Source organism: Manis pentadactyla, chromosome 1 (assembly GCF_030020395.1).
Source record: "Manis pentadactyla isolate mManPen7 chromosome 1, mManPen7.hap1, whole genome shotgun sequence".
Taxonomy (NCBI): Eukaryota; Metazoa; Chordata; class Mammalia; order Pholidota; family Manidae; genus Manis; species Manis pentadactyla.
In genome coordinates, this window is record NC_080019.1 from 82,964,811 (window position 1) to 82,991,881 (window position 27,071).

Here is a 27,071-nt window from a genome sequence, read left to right on the forward strand (position 1 = left end):
CCACTCACCTACTTTTGCACATCTTATTGGTCCCATTTGAAATATTTTCTTACTCTATAGTGATCTTTAAGTTTTTATTGAAGAACCCACGTCTATTCCTTGTGCCCTGGTTTTCCATTTTGCCAAGTGGTTTACAATGACAGTTCTGTGGTAACTGTCTGCCTTCTATATATAACTCCCTACCTTTAGACACTCTTTACTTCGATCTTTATGCACACAGCACATCAGTATTCCTAAGAGGGTGCTTTGATAATGCCACCTATCTTCAATAGCTCCTATTATCTATAGCAAAAAATTAAATTAAATTAAACTGTTTAGCCTGGCTTAGAAGACAATTTGCCCCACCTACATTCCACAATCTGCTCTGTCTACACTCCAAATCTGGTTTACATTCATCTCCTAGAAGAACCTCCCCTCCAGCACAGTAGTCATGCAGTAACCCCACTCCTGGCCTTTGCTTGCATTCTCTCTTCCTCACTGTTCAAAATCTTAATCACCTGTTACATGTATGCATTCAAAAATACTTGCTCTGTTTTAGTAATTAAAAAAATAATATAGGTAAAGCCCTTAACAGTACCTTATGTATAGTAGATATTTAATAAACAGCAGCTGATAGTATTTTTTCTTATTTTATTCTCATTGTGTTCTCACTGTTACAGTTGCAAGAAGTCCATGGTCACTTGGGCTACAAGGATGAATGAGTCCTGCCCTTGCCAAGCTCAGCTAAGAGAAGACTGACAGAGTGATAACTGATTACTAATCAGTTATAATATTAATAAAATATATATAATAATAATAACTGATGAAATATGTTGACTAAATAAGGAGGTCAGTGTTGAGAGCTTCAGGGCCACAGCACAGGGAAGCCCGAGGGTAGACTTCATTGTAGAAACTGAATTGGCCTTAAAGAGTGGGTAGAAAGGTTTTATTTTTCTTGTAAAGGCTTTGCACGTTTCAGTTTAGATTTATTCTAAGAAATATTAAGGGATACTTAAAAAAATTTATCTGTTGATGAAAGATAACTATTGACATTTGTAAATTGAGCTTGTATCCAGCAACCTTTCTGTGCTAAAAGTTTATAGATTCCTTTTGGTTTTCTTTGTATATAAGTATATTGTTTGCAAACAATGGCAGTGTTTCTTTGTTTGCATTCCATACACATTTTAATTCTTTTTCTTATCTTAGCAAATTTGCTAAGTACAGTGCGCAATTGTACAATTTGGCACAATGCTGAAGAGGAGCAGTGCGCATGGGTATACTTGACCTGTTTATGACTGAAATGGGAATTTCCTAGGATTCTAATGTTTCAAATTAGGTATGATGTTTGTCCTTTCTTAGATACGTTTTATCAGGTTAAGGAAATTTCCTTCCAATTTTGATGAGTTTTATAATGAATGAGTTGAATTTTATCAAATTCGATTGAAATATGATATTTCTCCTCTATTATTGCAAAGAACTTCAACCGATTTTTATTAAAACAATTCTTGTAACCATGAAATTGTCTCCACCTCTCATGATGTATTTAACACATTAAGTAAAATCTGTTTCCTTTCTTCTACCCCAAAAGTCCTATTCCCATTGGCACCAATATAATCACTCATTTGCTTTATCGCACATTACATGCAAGAGTCTTAGGATAATAATACAAACAAGATAGTATCAACATCAATGTGATTATTGAAAACAGTTTTAAGATTTTGGTTTTGCAGCTCTGTTTGTCCTAAGATATATAAAATTTGTTTTAGTCACTTAAAGTCTAAGTTAAATGAAATTAACAGTTGTGAAATGTTTTCAGACTTAAACTGCATCCTTAAATTAGGACAAAAATTTTGATTCATGTGCTACATTCAACCTATTGTGTATGAAGAATTATCAGTTTACATTTATCTAGTCAACGTTTTCTCAAACTCCTGATGTATTTCATAATTGCAGTACTTAGGCTGAATGACCTAGAATGACCAATATTTATTAATACCGAGACTTTATTTAAAAAATATGACCAAATTTCCCATTGACATCCTTCATTCCCTTCCCCAAATCATCCACTCAAAACACAGATATTATCATAGAGTATAACTCAGGCTCCCTTTGGTTCCCAGTCATTAGTGTTCCCTTTGGCTGCAAATAAATAATAACTGAATTTCATTTCCCAGTGTACTTTTGGTCTTAAAGACTTTGACAGGACCTAAAAGACATACCAATCAATGGCAATGGATTAATTTTATTTTGGTCTTGATCTGAACAAACAATACAAAAATGTTTATTAAGATAGGTGAAATTTGAACACTGGATATTTAATATTAAGCAGCTACTGTTTTTATTTAAGATGGAATAATGGCATTGGGTTTTTTTTTTTTTTTAAAGAATAGTTATTTCTTAAAGATACATGCTTAGATATACAGATGAAATTACATGTCTGATCCTTGCTTGCCTTCAGGGAGAAGTGGTTTCAGAGCTATAGGCAGTCAAGATTGTCAGAATGCCAGTATATTGTTAAAGGTCGTTAATGAGTAAGGTAATTTATTCAATTCTGTTATATGATTGAAATTTTCCAAAGGTCTTTACAACAATAATTGTAAGATCAAAGGAAAGGCCACTGCATGGCACCCTAAAAGAGTAAAGCAATGGTTACCAAAGGGTAGGGGTGTGGGAGGGTGGGTGGGAAGGGAGGGAGAAGGGGACTGAGGGGTATTATGTTTAGTACACATGGTGTGGGGGTCACGGGGAGAACAGTGTAGCACAGAGAAGGGACACAGTGGATCTCTGGCAACTTGCTGCACTGATGGACAGTGACTGCATTGGGGTATGGGTGGGGACTTGATAATATGGGTGAATGTAGTAACCACATTGTTTTTTCATGTGAAACCTTCATAAGAGTGTATAACGATCATACCTTAATAATAAATACATAAATAAATTCAAAAAAAAAAGAGCAAAGCAGGGGGCTCTATTTCCACACCTGAATCAAGGCTGTTAAATAATATTTTTAAGTGTCTCAGGCATATAAATGCCTGAAATAAACCACACTGTACGTAGTACCCAGATGTATACCCGAAGCTATAATTAATCGGGTCCTCTGATATTCCACCAGCTGCCTCGTTCCCTCCCTACAGTTCTCATTCTATACCCGGTCTCTACACACGCCCAACATGGTGGGTTAGGACAGTGAAACAGGTCCGGTCTGCCTCTCCGAGCGTGCGCAGGTGCCGGGCTGCGCAGGCGCATTCCTGCTTCCCTCCCTGACTTTGGAGGATTGCGCCTGCGCAGTGGGGAGCGGCTCGCGGCTCCCGCTCGGCCTACGACTGGCTGCAGTCTCGGTCTGAGGGCGGCCGAAGTGGCTGGCTCTACTAAGATGAGGCTTCTCTTACTTCTCCTAGTGGCGGCGTCGGCGATGATCCGGAGCGATGCCTCGGCCAACCTGGGCGGCATGCCTAGCAAGAGATTAAAGATGCAGTACGCTACGGGGCCGCTGCTCAAGTTCCAGATTTGGTGAGTATGTGTGCTGGGCCCCGGCCGCGCCGCCGCGCTCTTACTCGTGCCCCGTCTCTACGCGAGGTCCCGGCCTCGCGGCCTAGCGGGCTGACCCTACCCCGGCCCGGAAGGACGGCGCCAGCAGCCTTCCGATGTCTGTCTTCTCCTGTGCCTTTCCCCGGGACGTCCAGGCCGCCCGCCGTGCCTTCGAGCACAACCGCTCACTGCTCTTTTTTGGCCGTTAGAATGGTGGGAATGGGGGAAAGAGGACACAGGAAGGTTAAAACATTGAAAAGCGAAGACGTGGGGACCTTTGTCGGTGCGGAGGACCGATCGGCAGTCACGCCGGGGCCACTCCGGTGCCTGCGGAGGTGGGCATGAGTCGGCGCAGCGTTGGCGGAGGAGCTCCGGCATTCGTCACCCAATTCACTCTTGCTCTCCCGTTACCCAGGGTTATGCCAGGTGGCTTCGCTGCCGCGCGAGGCGAAGGTTAATTCGGGTCGTTGGAGGGGACCCGGGAGGGACAGATGCAGTTTTCTTCGGGACCTGCCGGGGTGACTGTTAAGGGAGTGGGGAATTCAGACAGATGGAGGACGTGGAGAGGTCCAAAGAGGCCGTTTTCAGTTGGCAATTTCCAAAGTGTCTTTGAAAAGTGCCCTGACAGCGTTCGTTCCCAGACAACTGGATGTGCTCCCTATTCTCGTTATAACCCCCTCCCAGGGGCTACCTGCCCTGGCATCTCTTTCTACCTTTGAAATATCTTGTGCATTCAGAGAAACAGAAAAAACAAAACCCTTGGCAAATTTCGACATTGCTCTGTAAGTCATTTTATTGTTGCCTAGTTAAATATTAGCAGAGCAGTAATGCATGTACTAACGTAAGTAGTGTTGGGAAGGTTTGAAAGGCTGAGATTTAAAAACAGAAAAACAAAATTGTAAAATTCGGAAATTAGAATCCTGCATTGCAGATGACTTCTGTTTCATCATAGGATGGCCAGATTAGTAAATCTTAGGATCCCTGATACTTTGGAATATTGGTGTTGGCCATAATACGTTGAAAATGAGCTTTTTCAAACTTAATGTATTAAGTGTACTAAAGTTTATATTTTCCACTTATCCAGCTAATTTTTTAGTTTGATCTTTAAAGACTAAGCACATTTTTAAAATTAAAAAAAGAAAATCAATTTAAGTGACCTTTAAAGAGAGTCAGAAAGTAAGATAGTGAAACTTTGTTTTTGGAGTGAAAACTGAAAACCTTGCCATCCCTTCCTGATTAAAAACACAAAAAACCCTCCTCGTCTCCCTGTACTGTTAACTGTATGCCCAGCACATACCATCTTTCATTTAAGGCTGTTAATGGGGGTTATGGCTTGTCCCTGCTGACTTTTTTCCCCCAGATATGTATTTTTTAATTAGAAGGTGGTAGTCGTTTTACCAGTTTATAAGTACTGTTAAGGATTAAGTGTAATACTTTTCATTTAAGTAGTTAAAAAAAAGACTGCGGTTTCCAAATGTAGTTTTTTTCTATTTCCTACTTACGTATTTCTTGGTTTCATTGGTGCTTTTCCAAAATGATTTTTATAGTTGCTTATATGGGAAGACTTGTCAAAATAATTTAACAAGTGTATCTGCCACTGAAGATATGCATAACAGAGTTTTAAAAATGTGTAAACAAATGTCAGGAATGGCATTCAGTCCTTCAATTTAAACTTTTAAAAGTCTTAAGTAGTACTTCCTTGGAACTTTTGACACTTACTAATTTTTCTTCTTCTTGTTGGTTTTTTTGCTTTAAGAACAAACTTGTCCCAAAAGTCTAGTAAGAGTTTTCTTTTGCAGTAACTCTGAGCATGTTACATGCAAAAATGCTTCAGTTTTGTTTTGTTTTTTATCTATAGATGGGAAATAACTATTAATATGCCCTACCAAATGCAGGTAAATATAGCTTGTTGTTTGCTACTTTTCCCCCAGAGATTAATATGTAAATAGTAAAGTGAATATTAATCTTCTAATTTCGGTACAGTTTCTTGGACATTCATTTGCAGGTTTATTTGAGAAAGGAGAAGCAGCTACAACAATTGAGGATAAATATGTGAAAAAAATTAATTCCATTTGAAACGTCAGTGCTGTATAATATTTTTCATTAATTACCACTGTTAACAAAGGAAACTATTTTTACCTTTGAAATGCTTTTGTTTCTTATTATTACATATTTATATAAGTAGTTTTCTTTTTAACTTTAGCTTAATATATTATCTGTTAATTGTACCACTTTTATAATTGCTAATAGGATAAAATAGCAATACACAAACGGAATTGAAGCGGGAGAGATCAATTATGCAAAATAGCTTAAAACAAACTTTCCTATTCTATATTCATGTATTTTTTTTCAGTAAATATTCATTCAGTACCTGCTTGTGCCAGGGCCTAAATATTACTGTAGTGAACAAGACAGTATGGCCCCTTATAAACCTACAGAAATGTACGGTATTACTTTATGCACCTGAGTCTTTGGCTTATTATGTTGATTGAGCAGTAGGATTATGTAAATTTGATGGCGCTGATTTCATATTTTGGGAAAAATCTTTCCCGCTTGGTTAAATATTGTTTTATGTTTAATATAAATACTAATATTTTAATTTAAGTATTAACTGTTTAAATATTGAACATAAAAAAGGAAATTCTCCAATTAGAGTTTAAAGTTCCCTTGTCACATTTTCCTTTTGATTTTTATGTGAAAATGTATTTTATGTATAAATATATTCTGATAGGTACTATTTCTCATGATGTTCGTATTCATGCTTTATTTTCTCCATATATATGATTTAACATGTTACCAGACCTACAGCATTTAATCAGTTGTTGATTTAAAAAGACTATTGGCTACAGCTCTTTATAGTTAGCCCTTACTTGAGCATTTGACAATTGATTTACTAAGAATAGTAGATAAAGTTAAGATTTCAAAACATAAGCAGAACATAGCAGAATTTTCCAATTTTTGTTAATTTAAGAATCCACTGCTATAATTTTAGGACAACCAACTACTGCATGGATTTTGAAGAGGTAAATGAAGCAAGCTCTATAGTAATAGATTTTTATTTAAATTTATACAAACTCAACCTTTGCTTTCATGATACGGATAAATGAAAATAAAGACCTAAGACTGATTTGGATGTTGATACTGATCAAGATTAATAAAATGCTGAATTGAAGAAATTTGAGATATTGTGAGCTATAGGTTAGTTACTGTAAACTTAATATTTGCACATTTGACAAATACTTGAGCACCTACTCTATGCAGGCACTTTGCCTGGTGCTGGGAATTTAATTCATTGCTCTCATAGATATTGCAGGCAAGAGTTGAAGGCTGTATTAATCTATGAACAACACATAAAAAATCACAGTTAAGTGCTGTGAAGGAAAGTAATATGGTAGGAGAGGGATCTCGTCAGATCAGGGAAGGAAGGTTTCCATGAGGAAATAACTTTGAACTGAGATATGAATGATAAGATTTATTTAGGAAGAGCTTTAAAGATATGGGAATAGCATGTTCAGTGGTCTGGTTGTAGGAGAGAAAATTTAAAGAAGACCAAAGCTCCTAACCTCAAAGACCAAAGAGAAGGTGGCATAGACCCTGGAGTGGGGTGGCAAGCCATGATAAAGATCAGTTATAATCACTGTGGAAAAACAGGGGAATAGATGTGGGAGAACCGTTTGGAGGAGCTGTTGGAATTGTCCAGGTAAGAGATAATAAAAGCTTGGAATAGAAAGGCAGTAGTAGAAGTAGAGAATAACGGCAGGTTTAGGAGACTTCTAGGAGATAAATTTAGCAATTCTTGGTGATGGGTTACACCTTTGGGTGGAAGGAGAGGCATCCTGGAGTGAGAGGTATCAAAGATGACTCCTGTTCTGGAGCGACGCTGTGCCAGTCACTGGAATGATAAACAAAGAAGGGCAATTTAAAAAAAATTTTTAAGGTATGATTCATATACACTCTTATGAAGGTTTCACATGAAAAAACAATGTGGTTACTACATTTACCCATATTATCAACTGATTTGTTTTTTTTTTTTTTTTTTTTTTATTTTTTTTATTTATTTTTTTTTTTTGATTTGTTTTTTAAAAGATGCTAAATAGGAAAAATATACTTCTCAAAATCAATGAAATAAAGAAGTAATAAATTGATTCCGTTAGAAGAGTAGTAATAGAGTGTTACTAGCGAACAAACTGAAAGCTGCAGCACTACCACTCTGTTAGATTTTTTAAGTTCTGTAATGTTTATATGGAATTTAGTTACCATTTTGTTTTTGCTTTTTACCATTTTAAGCAAAATAATTGTATCTACCTGAATGCTGTGCATATAATCGTTGTTTCTACTTAATAATGAACAGAGTACTTTAGTCCAGAGCTTTTAGATGTAGGTAAAACATAAACAGTGTTAAGGATTTTATCTCCTCTTACCGAAAATTGAAACATTATTTCTTTACAGTTTGCCATTAAGGTAAGTGGTGGAAATTGAATATATCATTTAGAAATATCACAATAACCTCATAAATTTTGAATAGTAAAGTTACTGGAAAACTGCATATTTACTGGACTAGCAGTTTGGAAGCCCAGGCCTTATTCAGTCTGTTTTCTGAGTGACTTTCAGGAAATTAATCTTTTTAGCTCTCAATTTATTCATCTGTTTAAAAAAAGCTGGTTGCTATTTCAGCACTATTTACAATAGCCAAGATATTGAAGCAGCCTAAGTGTCCATCAGTAGATGAATGGATAAATAAGATGTGGTACATATACACAATTGAATACTATTCAGCCATAACAAAGAAACAAATCCTACCATTTGCAACAACATGGATGGAGCTGGAGGACATAATGCTCGGTGAAATAAGCCAGGCGGAGAAAGACAAGTGCCAAATGATTTCCCTCATTTGTGAAGTATAACAACGAAGCAAAACTGAAGGAACAAAACTGCAGCAGACTCACAGACTCCAAGAAGGGACTAGCAGTTACCAAAGGGGAGGGGTGTGGGAGGATGGGTAGGGAGGGAAGGAGAAGGGGATTCAGGGGTATAATTTTAGTACACATGGTGTGTGCAGTCATGGGGAAGACAGTGTAACACGGAGAAGGCAACTAGTGAATCTGTGGCATCTTACTGCACTGATGGGCAGTGACTGCAATGGGGTATGGGTGGGGACTTGATAATATGGGTAAATGTAGTAACCACATTGATTTTTCATGTGAAACCTTCAGAAGAGTGTATATCGATAATACCTTAATTAAAAAAAGGCTGGTTGCTTTCCAGTTACCTCTAATGTTCTGTTATTCTGTTTTGTATTGTTAAGAAGCTTGAAGGAAAAAAGTTAAAACTTATATATGTGTTTCATTTCTTTTGTCACTTCATGTAGCTGGAGTCTTCTGGTTCCTGATCGTCACCTTCTCTGCTTTACAAAAAGGGAAATCATGTTTTCATATTCCTTGATTGGGTTGCAGCCTGGGATTGTTGAGGAAGAAATCTTGCCATGTAGCTTTTAGCAAGAACTGCTGATAATCAAGTCTTCCTTTTTTTTTATGTCCTTTTTTCATGCCACTTTTTTTGCCCTTACATCCAACTTTAGGAAGATATAAATTTTTACAGTAACATTTGAAAACCAGTGGTCTAAGTAAGACAGAGGGTTCTTAAAAACCCAGAGGAAAGAAAAATTATCTAATCGGGGGAGTTGGAAAGCTTTGCAGAGGAGGAAATGAAATCTTGAAGAGTATGGGGAACTCTACCAGGAGGTACAGAGAAAGAGCTTTATAAGTGATGGGAAGAAAGTATGCAAATGAAGCCTGACCTAGCGGGGAGGAGGGGGAGGAGACAAGACATGAGGAAATGAGTCAGTAAGTTAAAACATTTAGCACAGTGTACATGCTACCATTTATCAAGTGCCTATTATTGTAGTTTATTTTTACTTTCTTTAATGCTGTGATGAGAACTCAAGTAAATACACCTTTGAAAGTTCTACTCTTTGACTTTCAGCTTTAGAAAAAAACCCCAGCTGTCAGTAAATACAGATTTACACCAACAGGCATAGTATTATATAAGATGGGTATTCCTTAATTTATTTAATCAATGCCTTACTGGTTAACATTTAGATTGGTCCTAATTTTTCACAAAATTACTTTGCTAGGAACAATGTCCTCAAATGTCTTATGTATGTACTTGTTCAGTTATTTCCGTAAATTAAATCCATAGAAGTAAAATGTTAGAATCATGTCAAAGGGTTTCACTGCTTAAATTTTGACAGAGTTAAATTAGTTAATACTCCTACTAGAAGATCTTAGAGTGGGTTAGGTTTTTTTAAATTCCTAGTTTACTGCACGTATTCGGAGAATGTGACATTTGCTGTTTCTACTTATTGGGCCTTCTTTGTGATCTAACATAGATGGCCATTTGTTATAAATGTTCTGTGGGCTCTCAGGGTTTTTTCCTATAGGAAAAAAAACCACTGATGAATCTATGAAATCTGTTAATGATGCTGTTCACAGCTTATAATTTTTATTATCTATCACTGCTTGAGTTTTCTGCCCATCAATTTGCTTAAGGTTCTCAAAATATTTTTTAATTCTGCTTTTGATTTTGAGATTTCTTGTGGTCCTTATCTCTTTTATCATCTTTCTGCTTCTTGCAAGTATTTTTGGACATAGGCTTTTAGTTTGAATTTTTTGGTTGCTATTTCTGATCTTTAATTTTGTGACATTTTTTCCGTAGTCTCTCAGGTATATTTTCTGTTTTTCCTCTCTGTGTTTCAAGCAAGACAGGGGAAACAGCTTCAGATATTATGAACTAATGAACTGTGTCCTCTGCTTAGACTCTTAGCAACTTATTCTCTCTTCTCCATTAGAATGTTGCCAGTACTAAAAAGGCAAAGATTTTTGTCTCTTTGGCTAGATGCTGTATCTCTAGAGACCAGAACAGTACTGGTCATCAGTAAATATTTATTGAAAAAATAAGTACAATCTGTTGTAGTCCACTGTGGTTGGCCCTGAGATAACAAATCCTCTCGTACCCCTGCCTCCCTTTTAATTCCTAACTGGACTATAGATTGATAGCTCTTGATACTGTTCCTTTATGATAGGTTTTTATCTGTTTGGCCTTTGCTTCAGTTTGGTAGTCATTAGGCATAGAATGTGATATGTGTAAAACTTCAGTTTTGAACCTACTCTTGGCTTGGCCTCCATGCCTCTAGATGTCACATGGGACCAGTGAAAAACCAATAGGTAAACTGCACAAGACAACAGAAAAACAATAAGGCAGGCAAGAGACCGCTCTTGTTCTGGCCAGTGAATTAGCAAAAACATGGTATGTTTTTTATTGTCTCTCTTCCAACTTATAAAAATCTCTTACACCTTTATTGAGAGGTTATGTACCATATGAATCTATTAATAAAAAATGCTTTCCAGAGTAAAGAGAGAAAATTCCTTTCTCAGGAAGAGCTGAGGAACTTAAGCAGTTTATAAATTATTGGTGGTATAGTCTGAAGGAAAAGCTTTCCTGAAATGTTACGCCAAAGGTGTAGGGAAACTAGAAGCTAGTGACCTCAAGAATAAGACACAAAGAATGAAGAGAATAAAACAGATCATTAGTTGTGTTTTAGGTTTATTAAAATCTTTGGAATAAACTCAGTATAGAAGCCAGGAGCTTAGAAGCCACTTCATGCATATTTTGCGTTATGTTTTTATGATGGTGGCCACTGTAGTACTCCAAGAGTGAGGAGGGGTAGCTGGAAGGGAAGTCACTTGATTTCATTTAATGCAGTTCCTTAACCTGATAAGCTGATACCTCTTTAGTGCAGTTTTTACAACTTTAAAAAAAAGTCTGGTCATGTTTTGATCTTCATCTGGAGTGTGTGAGCACTCCTGTTGGCATTTTTTTAAGAATATTTATCAGATCAGTCTATTATTTACTCCCTGAATGTCTTGTTTCTTGTGTAGTTTATAGTGCACCTTCTTCAGATTTCCTTGCTTAAAACACTCAGCAGGTGATGACATCAGACAGATAAATGTCTATTACTACTTCATCTAATAAACAGAAGTAGGAGCAATAAAGATTACATCTCAAAATTCAGTTTTCAGTGATCAGTGGGCTCTTGGACTGGGCAATTCTATAGACAGGTAGAAAGCACAAAATTCATTAAACATCTTACTGATTTTCTTCGTACAACATGCAGGAATATTGAAATTTTTGGGATGCAAGTAGCAGAAACCCATGTGAGCTGGTTTGAACAATGCATTTAGAAATGCATTTATTTAGAAATCCCCAAAGGCAAGGATGCAGCAGTGCCTCAAGATTGGCTACGATAGAAAACCAGTATGTCTAAGAAGACTTCATTCCCTCTTTTCTGGTTCACAACATATGTAGTTCTTTCTCAGTAAAATATATTTCATTTTCCCCTATTTCTCTATTTCTCTGAAGATTGAAGAGTAGTCTGCTCAATACTTTTGAATGATTACCACTCCTCTACCCATTGTGTTAAATGTTCACCTATGTAGAGATAATCAGTTTTTTAAACCCCAGTTCTTCATTTTGAGAGAGAAGACTCAAGCCTTCCTATGACAGGTTCACATTTCTGGACTGTCTGTTGGGATAAGAGTTGGGTCTCATGATAAAAACAGGATCCAGTCCTATGTATGGGTGAGAGGACAGTTGAAGGGGAGGTTATTGTAAACCAAAGGGGATGGTGAGGTCAAGAGATAGTAAAAATAAAAATCACAATTATTTCATAAGTAAATATCTGAGGTTTTGCCCTCTTGTCTTTTAATAAGGAGATGTAAGAGGCTGGGGTTTGTGACAGGCTTAAGTTTGATAAAATAGGCATTTGACTATAAGGACAGATGCAGTACAGAAAAGGGAAAAGTGGAGTGGTTGGCATCATGAATTTGGAGACTGAAAGCATGATGGACCTAAAAAAGTACAAAATCGAGAAATCAGGAAAACAATTCCATTCACAATTGGATCAAAAAGAAAAAAATACCTAGGAATAAACCTAACGAAAAAAAAAAAGTACAAAATCTATTTGAAATAGCATGGACAGGATTTTTCTGTATTTTCTGTATTTCCTTTCTATTCATTACACATAGATCATGTAAATTGTATGCAAGTTCTCCCTTTTAAAAAAGTGTTGTATGGAAAATATTTTAACTTGAGCAATTCCAAGAGTTAAACTACATATATTAAGATATTTCGTATTACTGGAAAGAGATTTGCAAAGTGATTAGGATTTAACTTTATAAAGATTTCTTTTCAGACTTTATGTTTACGTCATAAGGCCCTTTAGTCCAGGGGCAGAAGGAACAGGGAGCTGCTGCAACATATTTTTAGCAAGTTCACATACTTATTTGTTAAGAGTTAACTGGACATCATAATTTTACTAACTCATAAAAATGGAATCAGTTGAAAGAACTGGGTGTGATAGAGGTGGAAAAATTACTGGCTCCTATCTTGTATGCCTTTAATTTAACATTTTGTCCACCATGATAAACACTAGGTATGTTTTATTTTGGAAAACATCTGTCAGCAGTAGGGGTTGTTGTTTCAAAACAGAAAAGTTGTTTTGAGGAAAATGATTCAATAGGAAAAAAGTTCCTTGGTTTTTCTTCACAAGTCTAGAGGCAAATATAGGGAGGAAAGTTTACTCAAGCATAACTAAACTTGTCTACAATGTGTTGTGTCAGTCTTGTAAACTGCTTCGTTTTTCAGAATAAGAAAGGTACAGTTTGTTTCACTTTTATTTTTATTGAGCGTAATTGACATAATAATAGTTTGAGTTGTAATATTTTGCTATTTGTATATATTGCAGAATGATCAGTACCATAAATTCCGTTAACATCCATCACCACAGTTACAATTTTTTTTTTAACTTTTAAGATCCACTTTCCTAGCTGCTTTCAAGTATGCAGTACAGTACTGTTAACTGTAGTCACCATGCTGTACATTCCCAAGACTTAATTCATTTTATAACTGGAAATTTGAGGCTTTCAGTTTTCAAGTCCTTTTTTGGATTTCAGGTTTATGGGTCAGTTCTACTTGGAGTTTCATGAACAGAGGTCTGAGATTAAACTGAAGACTTGGGATCGGAAGAACTGAGGATAGAGTTAGGTTTCTGAGCATAGTAGTCAGAAAGGTAGGTGAGTTGGAGAACTCTGACCAGTAGTGTTGCCTGCACATAAACCCATCTTTCTAACTGGGACTCTAGGGCCTCCCTTGGTGAAGGATTGGAACTCACAGAGCAAACAGTAGGGATTTCATTTTCTTTGGATATATACCCAGAAGTGGAATTGCCAGATAATATGTTTTTTGGGCGGTCTTTGGGGTTCCATACAAATTTAGGATTCTTTGTTCTATGAAAAATGCCTTTGGAATTTTGATAGGGATTACACTGAATCTGTAGATTACTTCGGGTAATATGGATACTTTAACAATATAAATTCTTCAGTTTCATTTGTCAGTGTCTTAAATTTCCAGTATACCTTTTTTCTCTGTATGTGCACTCTGGTACCATTTCCCCTGTTAGAGAAATACATATCCACAGTTCAGTTGTTCAGAGATTTTAATGGAGATGATTGGATTCTGTTGACTAAATTTTCAGAGTAATGATACGGATTGCTGTCATATTGCTGAAAATTATCTTCCCAATCTTTGTTTCCTTTGCAAAGTAGAATCAAAATTTAGCATCAGAAGGGATCTAAGAGTTATTTAAGTTCCTTTTATTGTGATTGAGCAGGCATATTTGCCCAGACCAGAATTTCATGTTTTGTGCCTTGGTTTTTTTTAAACTTATGGTGCCCCACTTTTGAAAGTCCCTATTTCAGATGAATAAGAATTGTTTTCATTTCTGTGTGTTTACAGTCATTGATACCCAAAAAAAGGCATATTGATTTGAGAGCTCACTGTATGCTGACATATATAAATAGATATTTGATGCTGTCCCAATCTATAACAATAACCCAAATTTATAAAGATTAATGTTCAAATGGAAAGATTTGAGGGGAATGTAACTTAAATATGTAAAATTTGTGTGTGGGGGGATCCCTCCCTATACCCATCATCCAGCATTTATCATTCTTAATTTTTAATTGTTCTTCAGAAATATTTTTAATCTTGAAATTTTTTTAAGGCTTTGTCTAACTACAAAATGAATCTAGGCATATTCTAAATCACTTAAAATAAGCACTTTCATTTTTCTGCAGTGTTTCCTGAGGCTATAGGCGGGTGTTTGAGGAGTACATGCGGGTTATTAGCCAGCGGTACCCAGACATCCGCATTGAAGGAGAGAATTACCTCCCTCAGCCAATATATAGGTAAGTAAATTTCAGTAACTTAAAAGGAATTTTTCAGTGAATTTTTTTTCACTTGTGAATAAATTTTTGTAAACTGGTTCAATTGATTTTCCTTGGTTATTAAAATTTCTTGGTTATGTACGAGAACCTTGTTTTATAAATAGCAAGTTTATTTGATCCAAATACAGAATAATTTTTCTATAAGAAGGAAAGAGGATTATTTCAGAGTTGGCAGCCCTTCTAAAGCTGTGTCTCCTTATGTAATTTTTATTGTGGAAATAGCCCAAGAACTCCCAAAATTCTGTAGAAAGTAAATGGTACAAAATTTTCTACCATTAAAATAATAGTATTTTTAAATGCCAATGCCATATAATTTTATGTTAGTTTTGATTAATTTAAAAGATACTAAACTTTTGTTTTAAAACTGCACAGTAAACTTTCGTTATTATCTTTTTCAGTGGTTATAATAGTGACTTTTAGATTTGGTGTCTAGAAAATGTACACATAGACTGGAGGTATGAAATTTTGAAGTAGATGTGAAAATATGGCTTCTGATGAATTTGTTTCTTTTCTTTTAATAGACACATAGCATCTTTCCTGTCAGTCTTCAAACTAGTATTAATAGGCTTAATAATTGTTGGCAAGGATCCTTTTGCTTTCTTTGGCATGCAAGCTCCTAGCATCTGGCAGTGGGGCCAAGAAAATAAGGTATGTAACTTAATAGCTGTGTGATAGCTGTAGGTTTTTAGGTTGTCAATGAAGGTATTTTAATGGATTTTTCTTCATTTTTAAAGTAGTTGATTCCCCTGTTTATGTGTTATTTCAACTTTATCTCTGGGCAAAGCACTTAACCTCCCTTGGCCTTAGTTTCCATATTTATGTATTAAGAATGATCAAGTTTTACCTTTTTATTATTGGAAGGATAAGGAGGTGTTGCTTTAGTAGGCCCTGGGCACAGAACAATTTATGCCTGGTTTTGGTTATATAACTTAGGGCAAATCATATCCACCAAAATATTATATACACAAAACATAGGCCTTTTATACCAACTGATGTGGATTTTAGGGGTTTTATTCTCTTTAAAAAAATGGGATTTCCACCACAAATTTTTCTTACCAGAACTTTGTCTTTTTTTTTTTTTTTTTTTTTTTCACTATCTTTTGACTTTCCTATTTATGGGGACTCTGTTTAGCAAATTACATTACCTGTAACAATCAATGTAAATATGCATAAGAATCTTTTTCTACTTGTTCTATCCTTTATAGGATTTTGCTACAGCATATATTTTGTTTCTCTTTATTAAAGTACATTGATACACAATCTTACGATGGTTTCACATAGACGACACAGTGGTGGTTTCAACATTCACTCATATTGTCAAGTCCTAACCCCCTTCCTTGTGGTCACTGTCTTTCAGTGTAGTAAGATGTTATAGAGTCATTAATTGTCTTCTCCATTACAACATATATTCTTTCTAGGTCTCTTTCATCTGTTTTACTTAGAATCATGTTTTCTGGAGGTTTTACCTTAGGCTGTGAGAAATGGAATAGTTTTTATTTCTCTCTTGGATGAGATTGCCTTTGGTGTCCTTCCAAGAAGTAATCTCTTTCGGAGTCTTCTATCTGAACTGATTACCTTTAGCTGATGACTATGTAGCTATACTAATTTTTCTTGGGGAATCACTTATTTCCAGTAACTTTTGAGGCTTCTTAAAATAATCTCAGGTGCTGTCTCTAATTGCAGTGTATGTCCTGTTATTAACAAGATACTAATTTGCATCAGATTAAGAATTGGAAGTTTACCTATTGAAAATGTTTTGTGCTCTATTTATTAATTCTATTGATTGCAAATTATCTTTAGTGCATTTTAGTTTAGACATATAACATGCTTGATCTGTGGAAGAGGAATGTACTTGAAAGCTGAAGTTTTATGACACATCCTGTGGATTTTTCCCAAGAAAGTAGACTTATGTTCCGAAAGGCTAGGGTAACCGTTATGAAATGAAAGCCTGACTACTCAAGTGGGACTGGGGGGAAAGCCCTTTCTCATCTGCTGTGCTCATTTGGATGGATTTTTCTCTTTAACAGCTTGCTGTGAATTGACATTTTTACTATGTCCTACTTTTAGTCAGGTGATTCTATTAAATTAAAACCTCTCTGCCCAACAAGGAACCTCTGGTCTTTTTGAGAAAGTATAGATTTGTCTTCAAAAGGTAAATGAATAATTTAGTATGTCAGTGCTTTCTAACCTACTTTTTTTCTTGGTTTGAATAAAATGATTTGTTTGGAACATGGACAGGCTATATTGGATACATGGGGTTGCTGATTATTGCATCACTAGTCTCTTGTGAATTCATACATTTATTATTATAAAAATGGTGAAATGAACCCTTCTAATGCTGGCGTTCTTTTGTTTAACTTACTAAGGCTATTATTATGAGATCTCTAGAAATTCTCTGTTGTGAATGTCATACATGTTCTTCATCATGTAAAAGCTGTGAGTTAATGTTGAATTTTTTTTGTTCTGCATATGTTAACATGGAATAGCAGTAATAGTTTGTACAGACACTTAAGAAGTAGAGTAAAAAAAGAGCAATTAGCAAATAAAATGAGACTATGGTGACTTAAGTTCTGATGTTGTTTAGCCTTCATAATGACTTTGCTTGTTCTGTATTATATTTTCTCTTAGGTCTATGCATGTATGATGGTTTTCTTCTTGAGCAACATGATTGAGAACCAGTGTATGTCAACAGGTGCATTTGAGATAACTTTGAATGGTGAGTTCTATGATGAATTTTAAATGATTTATAATGGGCATGAGGCTTTTCTGTTTTTTCATAATGTGCTAAATTTATCTCTCTTTACTAATCCTGTATGATCTGCTCCCATGACTTTAGAATTACATCTGTATGATATAATCTCTGAATATACAGCTCTAGAGAGCTCTGACCTTTCTTCTAGGTATTATACCCAGAAATCTTAAATTCCTACTCTCAAAATATTATCTCTCGTTCCTACAACTCTTGTATGCTCCCAGTTTGCTCCTTTCTTGGCATTTCTCATTTACATAATGGTACCATTGTCATTCTACTAAGTTGCCCATGTCAGATACCTAGGATAATACCACTTTCTCCTTACTCTCCATATCTAATGGTTACTAGTTCTTCTCAATTCTACCTGCTACATTACCCAAAAACCTGTGTTCTCCACCACCACCATAGTCCAAGTCACAATTATTTTGTTACCCTCTAATACATTCTCTAAACCAGAGGTTGGCAAATAATGAGCTAACAATAGTTTTTACATTTTTTAAATGGTTACAAAGAAATCAAAATAATATTTTGTGACACATGGAGATGATATGAAATTCACATTTCAGTGTTCATACCTTAAGTTTTAAGTTTCATCAGTGAAAAATTTGTGGAAATTTATTTCTCTGGTTATATAAATACCTATATAATCTTGATTTTGGCTGTTACTCTGTAAAGTCTAAAATACTTATCTGGCTTCTTATAGAAAAATTTTCTGACACCTGCTTCAAAGAGTAGAGTGATATTTTTTTTCAAATGCACTTTGCAACTTCTTGCTTCATTGACTTAAATTCATTAAATAGCTTCATTGACTTAAATTCATTAAATCTGTTCTCAAGATTAAGACCAGATAATTTAACATGGCCAAAACTTTTAAAAGTATGATGTAGCCTAGGGATCAACAAACGATGGCTGTATGGACCATGTTCCCTCCTACCTTTTTTTTTTCAGTGAAGTTTTATTGGAACACAACTATGCCTATTCATTTATGTATAAATGTTGCTCTTTCCATGCTAGAAGGAGAGTTGAGCAGCTGTGATAGACTGTATGTCTTCCCTAGCTAAAAATTCTTATTATCTGGCTCTTTATCATTTGTTGACCCCTGATCTAGACCTTCTCCATCTCTCCAGCCACCTGTGTAGCACTCTTAGAAGTATTCCATCTCTCTCTTCACTTTTAATGATAATATCTCTCACTTTTAGTAATAGTAAGTGCAAAGGCTCCTTTCCAGTTTCTCATATGTGCGTCTCAGCATTGTCTAGTGTTGTTAGCATACAATTGTGATTTGTAGCTATTTGTATAGTTCTTTTTGCATTTCCCGTACTAGAATATGAACTCCGTAATAGTAAGAAGTATAATTCTTCTGTTCACTTCCTATCCCCAGCTGTGTACATAGACAATAAACATATTGAAATGAATGTCTACTACAGCATCATTTTTAATTTGGGGGGATGGTACCTTTTATTTTTATAGATGTACCTGTATGGTCTAAGCTGGAATCTGGTCACCTTCCATCCATGCAACAGCTTGTTCAAATTCTTGACAATGAAATGAAGCTCAATGTGCATATGGATTCAATCCCACATCATCGATCGTAGCCCCACCTATCAGCACTGAAAACTCTTTTGTAAGTAGTAGCAACCTATAGTTCTCAGTTAATTCTCATCACAAATCAACAAGACACTAGATACTTCATATATTACCACTTGAGTTTCCAACTTAAGATTTAACAGATGGATGTGTTCTTCATTAAAGTTTGTTAAGGGATCAAGAGAGTTTGGACCTTCCAAAATATAAAGTAAGGTTATGCTAATAATTTTATCCTCAAGTCTGTTATAACTGGGCCTGTAACATCATTTTTTTGACTGTGAGCTCCTAGTGGCCAGACTTGATTTATTATGCTAGGATGTTTAAATACATACCTTCTCCATACTTTGAAATAACTGGTTCCTAAGAGTATGAAGATTCTTTTAACATGCTCAGGATAGGAAATTTGTCAGCAAATATGTGTGAACATGGAGATGTTAACTCTTGCTTAACAGAGATGTTCTCAGTTCTTTTCTGATCAATAAGTTGATTTTACAAGAGTGAATTTTGAAATAAAATACTCTTCTCTTCTGTATATCTTTCAGACATTAAGGGATTTTTTGCAAGAGCAGCGTGACTGACATTATGAAGGCCTGTACTGAAGACAGCAAGCTGTTAGTACAGACCAGATGCTTTCTTGGCAGGCTCGTTGTACCTCTTGGAAAACCTCAATGCAAGATAGTTTTTCAGTGCTGGCACATTTTGGAATTCTGCACATTCGTGGAGTGCAATAATACTGTATATTTTTTTCTTCCCCAAATCCACTCATTTAATAGTTTTTAAAAAATGTAGACATTACTACTTGTACCTTTTTTTCTTAGTCATATTTGAAAAAGTAGAAAATTGAGTTACAATTTGACCTTTTTTTCAAAGACGTCTGTTAAATCTGTTGTGATTTTATATAAATTTTCCTTTTTTATAGTTTAAAATTGATCTTTTTGGGAATACAGATGAAGTTCCCAAGTACTTTATAAGAGTTTATCAGACATCTTTAATTTGGTCCTGTCCAATTTATATAGTTTTCAAAATACTACAGATTGTGAACAGTGCATTATATAAGATTATGGGGGGAAATCCTATATCCAGAGTACTCTACCAATTTGTGTGTATGTGTGTGTGTGTGTGTGTGTGTGATTACCAGAGAATTACTAAAAGACCAACTGCTTTTTAAATCCTGTTACGTAGTTCAAGTGTCTTACCTTGACCAATCTAATGAGTTGATTAACTAGGCCTTTTTACTTAATTCAATAAAAAACTTAAGCAGATGTAAGTTAAATAAAAAGTTTGAATTTATTGCCCAGTGTACTTGTTAACATTATATTTAACAGTTGTCTGCCTAAATTTTTGTTTTTGACTTACAGATTTCATAAGGGATACACTTTAGATTCACACACAGATAATAGATTACTTACCATTTTTAGGTTAATTGAAACTCATCTCACTTGAAAATTCAATTGAACCTCTTTATAACATTAATTTTAGGTGAATGGAGATCACTTACCTAATAATTTAACTTGTGTAACATCATATATCAGAATTTTATTATATTTAAGGAACAAAATTGAAAATTTTATTTAGTGAATTTACTATCTTCGCAGAGTTCTACAAACATAGTTAAAAACAAAACAAAACAAATGAAATTGGTAAAGACTGCAAGAGTAATTTAGCAGAAATAGGACCACAGTGTAGAAAGTACTCATAAAGCAAGTCATAACATAATTGAGCTTCCATATAGGACTAGAATTCCATATATGTCTAGATTTGTTAGTGGAAGTGAAGGGATTTGAGGAAGCTATGAGGTAATTCAGCATTGGGTCCATCAAACACTTAAGCACAAACCTTACACTTTGTCCCTGGATATTTATTTGTTGAATTAATGTCTGGTAACTATCTTAATTATGACAGCCTCAAGGTAGAACAAACTGTAATCTCTAGCTGACAGGAAGTTTGTCTAATAATTCACTGCAAAAAATTGATTAAATGGCTTATCCTATTAAGACTGCAGAACTGTTAACCTCAGTTCATGTGGTGGCAAGAATCAGTACAATATAAGCTGGAAGTTACTTAGAGTTTATTTTTCAAGTATAATTACATTTTGTCTTTGACTGGGGCTTAAAACCTTTTTAACTTGATTTGTATGAGCCCCTATTTCCTGTCTTCTGCAAATTGAACACACTGCTCAGTGTGTCTAGGGTCTTTCTTCAGCTGATGGACATTCTACTAGGGACAAGTAAACTTTTTGGCATTTAGATCATCCAGGCTTTAGCTTTGTATTGTATAGTCCCACGTATCTGATAGGTCAACCACGGAGAACCTAAGATTCAATCCTAATTTCTTCCATGTTTGACTTGTGTGAATAATTTATCTTTTGGAGAATAGCTTTAAGTAGTTTAGACACTGATAAAACTCAGCTGTTTTGTTGATACTCATCTCAATATTGTTTCATCTTTGTTCATATTTAAATCTAGGATTTAATAGAGTAGTGAAACAATTGGTGGTAAGCATGAATATTTAAAAAAATAAGGAAAAGGAAGTAAAAAATAAACTATTTAGAATATAGTTCTATTATATTCCTAACATTTCAAAATTTATTAGTTGTTTACAAATTGGTGTGGCTTTGTTTATAAATGTCTACTTACTATATTAATCAGAAGACCATAGAACACAAAAGGAAGTTGCTAATGTTACTGGGATTTTTACCACAGTTGCTATTATGAAAGAAATAATTTGTTAGATTAATAAAAAAAACTTGGCAAACCATGGCTTCATACCTCAGTATCAAGATGTGCAAGAACAATAATTTTTCAGAATATAAATGCATTATTTTCTTATGACACTAACATTGATGACAGCAGTTAATCAGCCTTTACCACTGTCAAAATTTAACAGGATCCTAGTGATGATTTTTTATTGAATGTTACTAGTTTGGGAACTTAATTGGTTGGCATTTAGTTATTATCATAATTTTAAATGATTCAGATTCAAAAAATAGTCTACAGAATTTTAAACCATGATTTTGTATTTAATAATAAGGCTTTTTAAAAAATTCTCTTTTGAGAGAAACATGAGGAATTATGAAGTTCAGGGACTTACCTCTGTAGCATTGTGAAAGTGAACTTTAAGCTGATATGAAAGGTAAAACCCCTCCTTTGTAGAATTAAATCTGTGCTAGAGCACTTTACATGATATCTGTATTTAGGAAATTTTATGTTGTAAAAGTTGTCATCAGATAATATGTTTACTTTCTAAGGGCTTCTTAACCCAGTCAGTGCTAACACCTCACCCCTCCTTTCCAGTCTGGCACTCACATCTTCCCACTTCTGGACCTCAAGCCTTATGAGCTGCTTAAGTTCCAGTGTTGATGAACTGACAACAGCTCTGTGATGTATTCTGTGCTGGGGTGGAGCACAGCAGAGCAGTTTACATCATTGTCCATTTTTATACCCAGTCTTCAGAATTCCTGAGAAAGTCATACTAACATCCCCAAGTCTGGAGAAAAATTCATTGACTACTTTCCCCCTTGACTGATACAGACAGTTTAACACTCAAAAGAGAAAACAAAGTTCAAATATTAAGATCCAGGTGAGCCTTTCCTTTCATGGTGCCTGGCTCCTTTTCCCTAAGCCTCAGAAAAGCAAATAGAACGTTTTTCTACTGGCTTTGGAGTGTATCTTCAGAAATATAAACTGTTCTCAGATACAGTGGAAAGAGTATCAAAGTCACCCACTTACTATCAAAGCCTAGGGAATGTCTTCTGTTGCCTGTATTAAGTATGAGCAAAATAAAAGACACATGATCACTGCAAACATACTGCAGCAGGAGTTTTAGAGTTGTAGTGTGCCTGAGAGTCATGGGGAAAGATTCCTGCATGCCATCCCAGAGGTTGTTAGTAGTTGGTCTGAGATGGGGCCCAATAATTTGCATTTCAGACAAACTTCTAGATAATGCTGATGCCGTCAGTCTGTGGTCCACACTGAGGAGCACTGTACCAAGGCAAACAGACTTACTATGACTCAACCTGGAAGGAAATGTAACTCATGGAACAAGTAAATTGTGTACATTTGCTTCACATTTATAGAATGACAATAAGAACAAGAGTTCAGTAAAATGAAACTCAAAAGAGGAGAGAAACAATGAGATGAGATGTTTCTAAGAAAAATCAAGGATTTAATTTTCCCAATTAATCCATTTTATCAGTACAACCTATTATCCTTTGTTGGGTTAGTATTTTTAAACTTTTGGATAGATGTTTTGAATGTTAAGCATTTGAGTATAATACTGATTTTGATTGCTAGATTTTCCCAGAACAAAGCAGGTAACATGGTTGCATTAAGCTTACATTTCATAGTGATGACTGGTCTTGATTTTCATATAAAACAAATCTATTTAAATTCTTAAAATTCTAGTAATTTTATTGTAGTAACCATAATAGAACTCTAAATCACTAGCCAAACACAATCTGAACTTAAAACCCCCAAAAAGTATTTACTGGTTCATGTAACTGAAAAACCCAACAGAGTTGGTCTTAGGTAGTCAAATGCGATTTCTAGAACTCTCCATCCAAGTTGGTCTCATTTCTCCATGAGTCTCCCCTGAAATTGGGGAGAAGATTGTGTGGGACTGGGGAGAATGGAGAAGGAATGAGAACAGGGATAAAGTCCCAGAAAAGTACTTTAGTGCAACTTGGGTCACATTCCTGAGTTCTGTTTCTCACTTGATGACTCTCCTAACAGTTCTGTTATCCATTAACCCTTCCTTTCCTCCTGTTGACTCCGTCCATCCAGCCTCCTTCCTATTCAGGATCATAATTTTTTAAGAGAGGTTTATACTTTATGGTTATGAACTCCTCAGATGAAGTGCTTAGCTGTTTGGGAATTATCTAAAATGGTTGGAACCAGCATTAGGTTGGTTGGCTTGGTTAATAAAAGTGTTAGAACCTGGCGGACAGGTTACTAACACTCCCTCGGGCCACTGGCTGTACTCATTTATTTTGTGTACTAGCAACTCTTACTGGAGAAGAAAACAATTAACTGCTTCTCTGTTTATTGTTACTCTTGAGTTGCTAAGAGCAAGTCTGTTTGCAGGTAAGTGTGCTCATGACATTTTCCTCTAAGCATTTTTTTTCAAGTATTTGAATATGCTGCTGGATTTCTTCTCTTAGTAGTCCAAAGAATCTAGAGATGTGGCGCTGTTTCTATGGAATTAAAATATGTAATGTATTTAAACAATAGGTCATTTATAAATGTGATTATGCAAGTAAAATTCTACAAAACATTATACAGATACATGGAAATTCGGTGTGAAAGATAATTGAGATCTACTTCAGTACTCTTAAGAAAAGATTGAGAGAGGTTAAGTATGTTGCCCTGATTCTATAGCTTGTAACAGCGCTAAAACAAAAAGAAAAAAGAAAAACACCCTTCATGGAGCTTGGGGAATGAGGAGTAAAAGCAGAGGTCTTTGTCAGAAATGACTCCAGGCAGGAAGAGAAGAGACAGTAACAAAACATAAGAATCTAATCTTAATTTCACTTCATAACTTTATTTACTTTTACTTTAGCTAAAGTGGACTGGAAATCCATATGTCCTTCACTCTCCTCACTGCTTGTGTGAGGAGAATTGCAAAGCATAGAGAGATTGCTAATTACATGTCCTATAGACAAGGCAGTTACCTTAACCATGAGATGGGTTTAAAAACACCACACCTGCCTTTGAGCTAGAGCTTGGATCATACGTTCTCTTGAAGTTCTTGCATTTTTGATTCAATGGAGATAATCCATTTCACTAAATTAGGTCTTCTCAGCATTTCTGCTGAAGCAAAGGTTTGTCTGGGACAGTGGCTTGATGTGACACATTGCAAAACATACTTTTGTTGACATCTCTTAAAATGCATGCAAAAACTTCATTTCACTCCAAATTGTTCATGTTGGTTTATGTGAAAAATTTTATTATTCTTAACAACTCCCTAAATCTTCAAGCAAAATTTATATCACAGAAAATTATGCTTCTTCTGAAGCTATGTGTAACCCCTGCTCCATTGCATCTTATTCTTTTTGGGGCGAGGGGTAGTGGGTGGGTGGGCTGTGTGAGTGTTCATTCACACCATCTTAGGAAATAAAGTGATTTACATTATAAAGTCATTTCCTTTAAACTTATGTGAACTTTATAATCTGCAATAAAGCACTGTGCTTAAGATTTATTACAGTAACTGAAGAGAACGTGTTTCAGGAAGATGCATGGGAAAAGATAATATGAAGAGCATAAGTATGTTATAAAATGTTACACAAAGAGTTGCAATACCAAAAAAGTAAATATAATGACAAACATGCTGAAAACTTAAGCTTCTGAAAGTCTTAAAAAAGGCTAAAATCATGGTCTTGTCAATGTTGCCTGTGAACAAATGAATGGGTGGATGAATGAATGGGTTTGATTAAGGCAATAGTTCTCAATGTGGGGCAGAGGGATGTTTACTCTGGGAACATTAGTGATGAGAGAATTTTTTATTTCCATGACTGGGTGGCAGGGTTTCATTACTCCTGGCATCTAGCAAGTAGAGCCAGAGATGCTGCAGAGTAACCTGCAGTGTCCAAGTAGCTTCCCACAACAAAGAATAATCTGATCAAAATATCACTAAGAACCTAAGTTAAGGACAGTTGGAGGCGGGTGCTGGGAAAGGAGAAGAAAAAGACTAGGAGACAGGCCAGTCAGTGGGCACACATAGTGCAGGGTGGCCTCTCAGGGTCCTGGAGTAGAGCTGAGTAACCACAGTCTCCAGCTAGGGCTGAGGTACAAGAGTCTTAGCCTGATGAGCCTCCTGGGGTGGGAGAGGGCAGCTCTCTGGGCTTCCACCTTAGGCTGTGTTGATGGGTGCGGGGTGGGAGACAGAGTATGCACTGAGGGCTAAGCAAATCCACAACTTGAAAGTCAAACCTATTGGAATTTTCCTGCTTGTGGAATAAGCTTCTAGACTCCATTACGCTTCTCAAAATTTTGAGGGATTTCTATGTGCTTGGTCACATGGAAGATAGCAGTTGTGAAGATGCATATAACACAATTCCTGCATTCAAAGAGCTTATAGCAGTAGAGACAACCACACAAAAATGTTAAACGCAGCAACACAGGTTAAATGCTGGTACAAGAAGCCTAAGGGGGCTACAGAAGCAGAGAGATGGGGCATTGGACAGGTGGAGTGCAGGGCAGGCACAGAAGGAACTGCATTTTATAGATGAGAAAGCACAGAGGCTCAGGGTCTTTGTGATAATTCCTGTAGGGGAAGGCCCTGGACCATGGGAGTATCTGGGTCCAAGAGTACCTTTACTCTTACACAGAGTACAGGTAGGTTGGGGAAAGATGGTTGAAGGCATTGAGAGCTGAAGAATTGGGATGCATTCTGTGAAGATATTTTTGTACAGAGATGAGCTGTAGAGGCAGAGTTTTAAGAGGTGTCTGGCTGCAGTGACACATGGGAGGGTAGGAGTGGGATTGAGGCAGAGGAAGTAGAAGAGGTGGCCAGAAGCTCTAACAAAAACATTCTGGTATTCCATCTCATCTTTCAGACATCTTTGACCTTGGATATACACAACAGTAATTTAGTCAATTAAAAAAAACTCAGTGTCAGCTTTTGTGGTCACAGTCCCTTTGTATTCTGGAGTTTTACTTTATCGTAGGGATCAGTGTCATGCTGAAACATACACTCCCTTAGAATTATCCTCAAATCTAAAGTCTCATGTTTACAATTTAGCTTTTAACCCTTGGGTATCATTTAAATTCCTCTTGGTATCTATTTTCTGCTAAGGAGCCTCCCTTCATGCCCTGAGAGCATGATATTCTCAGTAATTAAAATGCCTAGTGGTTTAGGGTAATGTTCTTATTTTCCTAAGAAGTCAT

At 35.8% G+C, this 27,071-nt stretch overlaps 1 protein-coding gene across 2 annotated transcripts; it reads left to right on the forward strand.

The window, feature by feature from the left end:
- Positions 1 to 3,255: 3,255 nt before the first annotated feature.
- Positions 3,256 to 20,498, forward strand: SELENOT (selenoprotein T). Of its 2 annotated transcripts, none has more exons than XM_057499121.1 (6): positions 3,256 to 3,489; positions 14,700 to 14,810; positions 15,371 to 15,497; positions 17,478 to 17,565; positions 19,072 to 19,232; positions 19,739 to 20,498. In XM_057499121.1, the coding sequence occupies exons 1-5, from the start codon at positions 3,353 to 3,355 to the stop codon at positions 19,194 to 19,196; spliced, it is 588 nt and encodes a 195-aa protein (XP_057355104.1). In that variant the 5' UTR covers positions 3,256 to 3,352; the 3' UTR covers positions 19,197 to 19,232; positions 19,739 to 20,498. The 2 variants fall into 2 exon arrangements, with proteins under 2 accessions (XP_057355104.1, XP_036752307.1); XM_036896412.2 differs by having other exon boundaries at positions 19,072 to 19,225; positions 19,731 to 20,498.
- The last annotated feature ends 6,573 nt before the right edge of the window (positions 20,499 to 27,071 follow it).